Source organism: Lactuca sativa, chromosome 1 (genome assembly GCF_002870075.4).
Source record: "Lactuca sativa cultivar Salinas chromosome 1, Lsat_Salinas_v11, whole genome shotgun sequence".
NCBI classification, from domain to species: Eukaryota; Viridiplantae; Streptophyta; class Magnoliopsida; order Asterales; family Asteraceae; genus Lactuca; species Lactuca sativa.
The window spans coordinates 64,758,688-64,769,423 of record NC_056623.2 but is presented as its reverse complement, the minus strand read 5'-3'; the positions used below and the strand labels follow the sequence as shown (position 1 = coordinate 64,769,423).

The 10,736-nt window shown below is 33.7% G+C and overlaps 2 protein-coding genes and 1 long non-coding RNA gene across 3 annotated transcripts; 1 reads left to right on the top strand and 2 right to left on the bottom strand.

Moving 5' to 3' along the window:
* Positions 1-315: 315 nt before the first annotated feature.
* Positions 316-2,599, top strand: LOC111893037 (ACT domain-containing protein ACR10). Its single transcript, XM_023889110.3, has 6 exons — positions 316-615; positions 1,029-1,247; positions 1,344-1,449; positions 1,539-1,875; positions 1,968-2,252; positions 2,336-2,599. The coding sequence occupies exons 1-6, from the start codon at positions 468-470 to the stop codon at positions 2,474-2,476; spliced, it is 1,236 nt and encodes a 411-aa protein (XP_023744878.1). The 5' UTR covers positions 316-467; the 3' UTR covers positions 2,477-2,599.
* Positions 2,600-3,591: 992 nt separating this feature from the next.
* On the bottom strand, positions 3,592-6,752 carry LOC111893034 (uncharacterized). Its single transcript, XM_023889106.3, has 2 exons — positions 4,936-6,752; positions 3,592-3,724 (listed from the first exon to the last, which is right to left on the bottom strand). Exon 1 carries the CDS (start codon positions 6,701-6,703, stop codon positions 4,937-4,939), a length of 1,767 nt encoding a protein of 588 aa, XP_023744874.1. The 5' UTR covers positions 6,704-6,752; the 3' UTR covers positions 3,592-3,724; position 4,936.
* A 2,179-nt stretch (positions 6,753-8,931) lies between these two features.
* On the bottom strand, positions 8,932-10,401 carry LOC128125936 (uncharacterized). The gene is made up of 3 exons (XR_008223269.1): positions 9,958-10,401; positions 9,657-9,866; positions 8,932-9,516 (listed from the first exon to the last, which is right to left on the bottom strand). It is a non-coding gene; the product is annotated as an uncharacterized LOC128125936 (long non-coding RNA).
* Positions 10,402-10,736: the final 335 nt, after the last annotated feature.

Below are 10,736 nucleotides of genomic sequence, written 5' to 3'. Positions count from 1 at the left end.
GATACTTTTGCAAAATTTGTAGAACTTAATTAAAAGTATATTTTCAATCGAAACACAAATCCAATCGAAAAGACTAATATAACATACAAGTCAACCAAGACAACCTCCCACATCGACAACAACCGCTTTCTTCTCGTTTTCAATTATCGGTGACTATCTTCTTGATTTTTAATTCAAAGTTGTTTTTATCTTTTAATAATTAAAGTTGTCTGGGTTATTTTTATAATTTAATGACAAAATTTTATATAATATTTTTTATAAAAATATATTTGTAATCCAACCAAATTAGATTTCCAAGGGTCTTAATTTTATAATCTGATAATTGTTGGAGGAATGACGTAGAACACCATTATCCTGTAAATAAAAGATGGAATCAATGGATACAGTAGGAATCCTACTCCTCTTCTAACACTGGATTCCACTTGATTCTCAAACCCTAATTTGCTTCACAGATTGCAAGGAGGAAGATGCTTTTCGACGACGTAGTTATAATTAAGCAGGCGGAAAAGGAAGACGAAGCTACTGTAATCACAATCAATTGTCCTGACAAAACCGGTCTTGGTTGTGATCTTTGTCGCACCATCCTCTTCTTCGGTTTGAGCATTGTTCGCGGTGGTATGTTTGTAGTTATTCTTCTCTGATTTCTCCGATTGTATTTTGGTGCTTTTATTTGGTCTTTCGTTAAATTTGAAAAACAGAGTCATCTGTTGTTTGTGATTCATGATTTATAATTTGAGTTTGGACTTCAATCGCTGTTTCACATACATATAATTGTTCATCGTTTGAATATGTATTGGTGATCATTACTAATTAGGCGGTTTTCGTTTTCGGATTCATAGCTTAAGATAATTTAGTTATCTTCTTTCTCAGAATCGTAATCTACTTTGTGCTTATGTTGAACAACTGGTATTAAAGCGCAAGATTCGCCTTTGAATTAAACTGTTTTACACTTAATTTATCAAAACCTATTTCTAGCTCAAACAATTGAGAGAATATCACTGTTTGATACTATTCGATGGTATGTGCAGATGTATCTACAGATGGAAAATGGTGTTACATAGTGTTTTGGGTAGTTGGGAAACCAGGTACGCTATGGAGTTTATTGAAGAAGAGACTATTGGAGGCTTGCCCTTCTTGTTCTTCTGCTAACACACTCATATTCTACCACCCTGAATCACAACCACCCAAGCCTGCAGATGTGTTTCTCATCAAGTTTTGCTGCCATGATCGACAAGGCCTGTTACATGGTACACCATATCCAACTTCATAACCCAAATCCCACCGTTTATATTCTAGATCCATCTCTCTAATTCATTTTTCTTAAACATACTTTTATCTATCAGATGTGACTCATCTTCTTTGCGAGCTTGAACTTGTTATTCAAAGAGTCAAAGTATCAACCACCCCTGATGGAATGGTGATGGACTTGTTTTTCGTGACTGATACAAGGTTAATACTCTAAAAACTTCTCTTTTATCAATCTTTGAATCCTTTTTGATCTTTTTCCAGAATTTCTAGGGCTTATAAAGTCTTTTCAGGGAACTTTTACATACAACAAAACGAAAGGAGGATACACATGATCATTTAAAAGCTGTTCTTAAAGATGATTTGTTAAGCTGTGAGATAAAAATGGTGGGACCCAATTTCACAGCATGTTCTAATGGCCCACCATCTTTTATTCCTCCAGAAATCACAGAAGACATGTTTAATCTTGAATTGTTGGATGAAAACAAACATGAAAGTGTTTCAGTTTCAGTTTCAGTCATGATTGATAACTCCTTAAGTCCTGCTCATACACTTGTCCAGATTGTTTGCCATGATCACAAAGGAGTCCTCTATGATATAATGAGAACTTTGAAAGATTACAACATTCAGGTATATATATAGATATACCCTTTAAGGTTATAATCTTTAATAAACAAAAAGAAAAAGGTTTCATTAAACTGTATATGCTTTTTTCATTTTAGATATCATATGGGAGGTTTATGAAGAAAGATAGAAAAATTTGTGAACTTGATTTGTTTATAGTACAAGCTGATGGAAAGAAGATTGTGGATCCAAATAAACAAAGTGCATTGTGTTCTAGAATCCGTATGGAATTAGTTCGCCCTCTAAGGGTAGGTTTGGTCAACCGTGGGCCCGACACAGAGTTGGTTGTTGCAAATCCGGTGGAGTTATGTGGGAAAGGGAGGCCGTTGGTATTTTACGATATTACCCTTGCTCTCAAGATGCTGAATATGGACATATTTTCGGTAATTTCTACCCAAATTGAGTTTTTGAGTGTTGTGTTTGAGTTTTGTGTTTGAGAATTGAGAGTATGAATGTGTTGTTGCAGGCTGAAATTAGTAGGCATTTGATTGGAGGGAGAGAATGGGAAGTTTATAGAGTTTTATTGAATGAAGGGGACAAATTGTGTGTGCAGAAGGGTAAGATTGAGGAAGGGGTTAGGAAAATGTTGATGGGTTGGGATCGATGATGATAGTGGTATTATTGTAAATACAAGAAAGGAGAGGATGAAAGAGGTAAAATCACTTCTTTGTAAATACACGTCTTTGTAAATATGTTTGATATAGAATTCAAAACTTTGCAATAGGTATAACATGTGTGACATGACTTTGACTTTTTCATACTACATGATGACATGCAATGCATGATGCTAAACTATCATACATGACTTCCATAAGCGTAAAACATTTGAGAAGATGTTTTGAAGTTAGTATCCATATTTCGTTTGATAAGAAAAGAATGTGATATGAAAATATCATAGTTTGTGACATGTACCCAAAAGGAAAAATACATTTATACTCGCCTTAGGAGATTATACTAGGCCAAACTTGAATCCTATCTTGTAATTTATTCGAATCCAAACATTTCAATTGATCCAAGAATATGTATTTAATACCACAAGAAGTCTAGTGTTGTGTGTGTTACTTACTTTGAGCTAGTGGATTTACGCCCCAAAATAACAATGGTACCTTAAATTGGCTCATATTTTGAATATGGGTATACGGAAAGGGGTTTTAATATGTTTATCTAATCTATCCTAATAAATGAAAATGACTTTGCCACATGTCCTTCTCATAAAATTAGCCATATGTCATTTTGTCATAATTTGAGATATATTTATTTTTCACTTGTCATTCCTTTAATTTTCATTTTCAATGTATCATTAATTTAGTTTCCATAAATTAAACCTACCATAATTACTATTAATTTCAAATTCAATTTCAAATAAATTTACAGTTTAAACCTTTATGTTTAACATTTTGTTATAATTAACCCGTTTAGTACACACTAAACACATAATTTTAATTTATTTATTTTTTGCATGTTTTTTTTTTCTGATAATTTTCACTTATTTCAATTTCAAATTCAAATAAAATTTCTATTTAATCGTTCGTACTTAACATTTTGTTTTAATCAATCCGTATAATATATGGGTCTCACAACTAGTTAAAATGAATAAAAGAGTTTTACCGAAAGGAGTTTCAGTAAGATTTACTAAATGCATGGTTTCTAAATTATGATGTCTAACCCCTGAAAGACTCACTAAACGTCTTTTCTAAGTCTAATGTACTATTTTGACATGTGACTGAAGTAGCGAGAAAAAATAGTTTATATGGGATGAGACAAGATAGAGGGTTGCTAATACAATTATTGAAACATGTTGGCTTCCTGATCTTCTCGGTGAACTTCACTCCTTAGTTGTCAAGGGCACTCGTATCTGTTGCAACGATGTTAGTGTAATCTACCTTTCTTTTAACATACCATAAAAAAATCTATTATACTATCAAACAAAACGCTATGACTAGGAAATATGTCTCCAAAAACCATCTCGTTTCTTAACTTCCATATCACACAAATAAAGACATATAAGACAGTTTTCACAACACACCTTTTAGGCAAACCCACGTTATACCTCATTGTAGCCAATAAACACATTACTAAGCTTTCTCGTTCAGAAAGAATAACATTAACCCACAAAAACACTTTTCACCAAAGGGAAGCCGATACCACACTACCACACAGGACCAGAACAAATGTCAACACCACACATGACCATACAAAAAAAAATCGTTCTTAAATTGTTGAAAACATTAGAATTTTAGTTATAAAGTTAGGACGAATTAGGTGGCTTTTGTGTTTTTTAGTCCAACTATTTATATAACAAAAAAAAAGCATTAATATTTATCAATTCCTTACACAATTTTCTTACTATAGTCTATAAAGAAGTTTAAATCTTACTTTTATCATATATATAATATATTATTATATAACAAATGGACCATTTTTTCAATCTCTTGTTATGTAAAAAAATAATAAGGCTCGTACCACGAGCCTTGTGTCCCGTGGGTGGCGTATTTCCTGAGGTTTGGGAGGGTGAAGATTAATTGGTGAAAGTGAGTCATTGGAAACAATAAATAGCATTGTAAGATCCAATGTCATCCCATGTGCATTTTTTCTATTTATATGTTTAATAATGACTGATTAAGTAAGTTATTATGGTTTACTTTCTTTATACTTTATGTTTTTATGCTATTTTTCTGACAATTTATGTACTACGTAAAACAATCTCTTCTTTAATATATTTAACAAACCATAATTTTTATTTTACTAGCGTAGCTAGTCTTCATTTACACGTTCTATGAACATATATATTATAGCCTTGCATGTATTTTTCATTTACTAATATTACATGGCATTGACCAACAATTGATTTGTCTATTCACAAGTCGAATCTAATGAATGTACTTTGGAAACATTAGAAACTTCACATGATCTTGTAAAGCGAGAGCTTTAATTTCTCTTTAACAAATTTAACATGTGGCCCATTTCCATATATTAATTATCTACCAAACGAAAACGTGACAAAAAGATTTAAGAGCTTTGTCTAGTACGTTACCTAATTAAACTATGATGATTGATGATATCTACCTCATTTATTATCTTCCTCCATCATGTTTCTTTCCGGTGGTGGTGGTGTGGTGGTTGAAGGCGGCACCACCATCTCCGACACTTCTGTGGCCTCACGAAACTTCTTGTAGATATCACTGCGGTAGAACTTTTTTGTACGAATCACTAAAACAAGTGAAATCAAACATCCAAACAGTGTTGTTGCAGTGATAATCAGAAAAGACATTTTATAACATTCGATGCCATTACAAACCAGATCTTCCCCGTGTTTTCTGATTATTCCTTTTGCTTTCAATTGACGTGTAGCTTCTTTGTCATAAAGACGACCGGCGACCACCACGTTGAGGATATATGATCCAACCGGACTTGCTCCGGCGCCTAGATTGTACAAAGTGGAGTAGTATTTTAATCCGAATAGTTCAGATATGATCGCAAAAATCAACGGCCATTGTGCTCCGAAGGAAAAACCCATTATGACCGAAGAAATGTAGAGGGAATTGGGTACACCGAAGGCGATTAAAAGATGGCCCACGCATGAGAGAAAAAGCACCAAAGTGAGCATCAATGGACGAGGGAATTTGTATCTGGTTAGCAAGATTTCTGAGAGAAAACCCGAACTGACCCGACCCAGATAGTTCCAGATACTCACGAGTGAAACGAAGGTGGTGATGCTGGTGGTTGGGTAGCCTAGTGACCTCCCAATTTGGCCAAGGTTGTCGATTGCGGTTAGGGTTCCGCCTATGCCAAAGGTGGTGGTGGTGAAGAGAATCAACATGTCAATGCTGAAAAGTGCTTGTAGTATGGTGAAGTCATCACCTCTCCTCGGAGGCGTAAACACAGTCCTCCAGCAAGAAACCTCCTTTTCCGACGGTGGTGGAAGGTGGTTTGTGTTCGGAGCCTCCGTGACTATTTTGACCGGAGAAATCTTGATGTTGTTAACCACTTCTTGGTTAGCTTTCCATAGGTTCAGCTCTTCTTTAAACACAATTAAAAATGGTGCAAAAAGCAGAATCACAACGACAGAAGCACTTCCGATAAACTCAGGCTTAGAAAACTTGAAACTATTTTGGATTATTATAATAACCATAAGAAACCCTGCAAGCCCAAGTGATATATAAAGAAACTTGTAAAACATTCTGAGTTCATTCGTTTGACGAACAATCTTCATAATCCGAACTGTTCGAAGAAACACCATGGAAACGGCAGCTGGAAGCCATCCTATGAACAAGATTAAAGACCTTGAATCAAGCCCATAAATCGCATGATACAACTGTGTAATAATCGCACCACTTAAACCCACATAACCCTTCAAAAGCCCCAATACAACGCCTCTACTTTCAGGAAAGTTTTTGACACAAGTAACCAATGCCCCGGTGTTAGCAAAAGTCTGCGAATTTGCACCGATGCAAATGTACAAACACATTTGCCAGAGGCTCGGTTTTTTAATTTTTCCGGTGACGGCGAGCCATATCATGAAGTAGCCGGAGAAGTTCATGGTGGCGCCAATGAGGAGCACCACCCATGGAGGGGAGATTTCGTTGATTAGACCTGATATGACCCCGACGTTGGTACCCAAGTCCTTGAAGGTGCTAAGCAGGTTGAGGGTGGTTTGGTCATATCCGAGGGAAGATTTTACGTCACCGGAGTATGAACCGAACATGTAGGTGGCTCCAGAGACAGACATGATGAGAAGAGAAGCGAACACCATGAACCACCGACCGGTGATGACTTGGCGACCTATGCTCCTAATTTCTTTCATATCAACTCCACTAAATTGAGTCTTTACCATGTGTCTGTATATTTATGGTGACAAGAAAGCTTCTTGAGTCTAATTAAGAGATCCTCTCTCTCTCTCTCTCTCTCTCTCTCTCTCATATATATATATATATATATATATATATATATATATATATATATATATATATATATATATATATATATATATATATATATATATATATATATATATATGAAAGGAGAGAGAGAGAGAGAGAGAGATATATATGGAAAGAGAGAAAGAGTGTGTGTATTTGTTCATGACGTCTTGGATTTTGTATATAGTTTTGAAACAATTTCATGCATTTAGTTAGGAGTAAACAAGAATAAATCAAATATAAAGATTTGTGGTTTGATTATTGTGGCCTACCATTCACAACTAGGTGCGGAGCCCCCGCGTTGTGGGGGTCGGATGAGACAATTTTTTCCGTCGGTTGTTCTTTGTAAATGTTATTTGATTAACTATTTGTTTATAGTTTGAGTATTGTTAATTATTATGGGATAGTAATATTGTTTGGTTATGGATAATTTTTTTTTGTTGTCGGATAAGCTATTTATCGAAATATATGTTTCATGAGTTTTCCCTCATTAAGTGTTGTTTAAGTATAACATTAGCTAGCTCAAAAAACATTTGATAAAATGACAACACACGTATCTGATAAAAGCAAAGTCACCACAAAAAAAAGAATCAATTTGTTGATCAATGTGTGTTATAGTATGCTAATAAGTTCAATCATCGGCTTTGTTAGATTCCATAAGCCCTGAGAAAAGAAAAGAAAAAAAAACATATCAGGACTTTGAAAAACTAATAAATACAGTCAAGACTTCTTAGTTATCTACAATCCTAAAGAAAACTTGATGGGCTCCAAAAAGTGAAAAAAATTAGCTACGAACTTACCGGTTTATGTACAGTTTGACAAAAGTTTGCAGGCGAAAGAGAGGCTAAAAGGCCTGAATAATCTGGTGTGATGAATGAGGTTTTGCATTTCAGTGTAGTTATATAGACAAAAGGAGCAATGCACTCTCAAAAAATGAAATTTGAAAAATGTCAACACATATAATCTATAATGAATACTTACCAACATTATCTTTCAAAAGCAAAATCAACATACCCTTCCATGATTCCTTGATTAGCCTTTGAAACCTTTGCACCTCCTAAATAGCAATGCCCTAAAATCAATGAAAAAAAAGCACAACATAAAGATACTAATGCTTTTATTTTTTTCCTTTAACCCACGAAGATAAATGAAACCCGAAAAAAAACATGAACATAAAAAGAACGTAAATACACACTATTCTTATCCAAATTCACAACTTTAAGAATCAAATGACATATAATCAATAAACTCACCTGGGAAGTTGGAGTCTCTTTTGGTGAGTGTTTCGCCTCCTTTACAAGTTTATCTAATCACCCTATTTCTCATTACTTAGGTTTTAACCTGTAATGTTGCTATCACTATATTTCAAGATATCATCATATTGATAGGAAGCTAAAAATTGTACATAGAAACACATTGAGGGCTTACAGATCGAATAAGGAAATACTTGTTGCCATGAACTTTGGGGTTCACAGTTGGACTTGAAGCCCTATCAGTTCAAATTATAAAAAATGAGTTTTTTATACTATTTGAAATAATTTCGATGCAAATGTGTAATGTATTTGTTTAAAAGTAGCAAATATGAAAATCTTGAAACAAAAAAGCAAAGGGTTGAGAACAAAGATTATTGAAAATCTTGAAATGAAAAAGCCAAGGGTTTGCATTTCCTTACCACATACTAGCATCATCTAACCCACGGTATACTTACAAAATATATGTAGCAACAACAAAGATGTCAAACTCCACCAAAGCACAACAGGGGCAAAATAGTCAAAAGTTGAATTGAAAGGAAGGAAGCCATGTCACAGTAAGACACTCCAAGCATAAATTGCCAAATCTAAAACAATAAAGCTTACAATAACTTACATTAATACAATAAAAGCTGTATAATTCTTTGAATTCGACCCATTTTCATTAAAAAGAAGATATAAATAAATAAAATTTTAATTATTACCAATAAAAGCAATCTCGATAACCCAAACCAACAATAACAGTCATACAAATCTACCTTTAAGCATTTGGAAGATGATGAATATCAGCAAAAGTTTTCATTTGTTTTTTTTCAATATATATATATATATATATATATATATATATATATATATATATATATATATATATATACCTTATCATGTAACTCGGTTATTCTTTGTATAACTCTGGCCATTTTTTGAGCTGAATCTTCATCTTCTTCTTTTGCCTTAAATTTTTCATCACTTAATTGTTCCTGCCAACAATTTATAACATAAATTTTAAAAAGTTGTGACATCCATTTTGTATTTCGCACCATGCAACCCTACATATCTTCAACTGGCTCACAAAAAGTTCATATCCTTAGTTAGCGAAGATTGGAGGTCTTGACCATGTCTCCTTAAGTGGGAAAGCGAAAAAGCAATCATTTTAACAATATAATTAGTTGACTTTGACCGCAATTTTATCTGCCAAAAAATGTGAAATAAGGCATACATTTAGATGATGAAAAAAAAACATGAATTAAGGGTTAATTTTATTGTCAGTTGTATTTAAGTTTAATTCCAGAAAAAAAAGGGTAAAATGGTCATTAATTGTTTCGACATTCAAATGCTGCAATTAAGCATCTACTTTCAATTAATAATGAACAAAAAAACATCAACTTTTGAGTTATAAAACTGCAGAACCTAAAATGTTTGTTTAGCTGCTAATACAGGTACGATCACCTTTCATAGGCTTTGAGTTTTCGGTTTAATTCCTGCACAACCCAACCAACAATAAATTAGATTAATTACCAGCTATAGAAATCATTTCCTCCTACTAACTACTAAAATCATAATACCTATAATTAGAAAAGTATATAAGAAATTCATAGAAGCCGATAATGAAAATATTTACCTCAAAACTGGAGAAGCAGAAATCAGAGCCAAGAATAACAGTTACACTTCTGATTTGGGAGAGGCTTTAGTATCCGAGGGTAGTTTCGGGATTTGAGATTCTTCCGGTTGACTTTGCCAAATCAAATGAAATTTCATCAAGTGTTGACTCGAGTCCGTGTACACGAGACTCCAATGATCATATCCCATTCTGTGAGCTCCGAATATATTTCTGTAATTTAGGTTAGAGCAATAGAGATATGAGAAAGAGTTTATTGGTTGGGTTAATCTAAATTCTAAAGTAACAATGAAACTGAAATTACCTTGAGGAGATCGAATTAATTGGACTGTTGGGTTTTGATTTGAAGAAGCTGATTGCGGATCACATATAAGTCCTCGGATTCTTGTTGGATTAAGTTGATACTGTAGTTGTCAATGATCTCTGCAACTTTGGAGCTTGACCTTTCTTCATGATATAGTGATTCGTGCATTTTTTCATCTGAAATTTCATTGAAGATGACGTGTTTCGTCACTGGTTTAAGCTTGAGATGATCTTCATTGTTAGAGACAAGAATTGGAGGCAGAGAAACTGCAATGTTTAGTTTTTGATCATTTGGCTTCTTGCGATCCAGCTTACGAAACATTGCAGGATCATTTTTCTTGTTGCTGTTCTCGATTGAATTTCTACGAGTAGTACTGCTGGTGGAAGAACCAGTTGACTCATGAACAGTTTGAGGTGTTCTTAGTGGATATCGTACATAACTGACAGCTTCTTCTGTCATATCACAGATCAGAAATTACATCATTTTGGGAATTCGGATAATTATTATCATCAACAAACAATCACATACATAAACACAAGTATATAGATTACAAGTGAGTAGGAACTAAGATTAAACAAAGTTTTTACTAACTGATCAGAGTTTTTTCAATTAATTTTATGCTAAGTTAAGAATTTATGTGGAAAAAACTACGATTTGGAACGCAATTTTAATTTAACAAAATATATGAATGAGATGCGGTGATCTGATCTTATTGCTAAGTATTAGTTTTTCAGGAACCATGCATATATGTATTTCAAATTTTAGAGGAATAGTTCTTC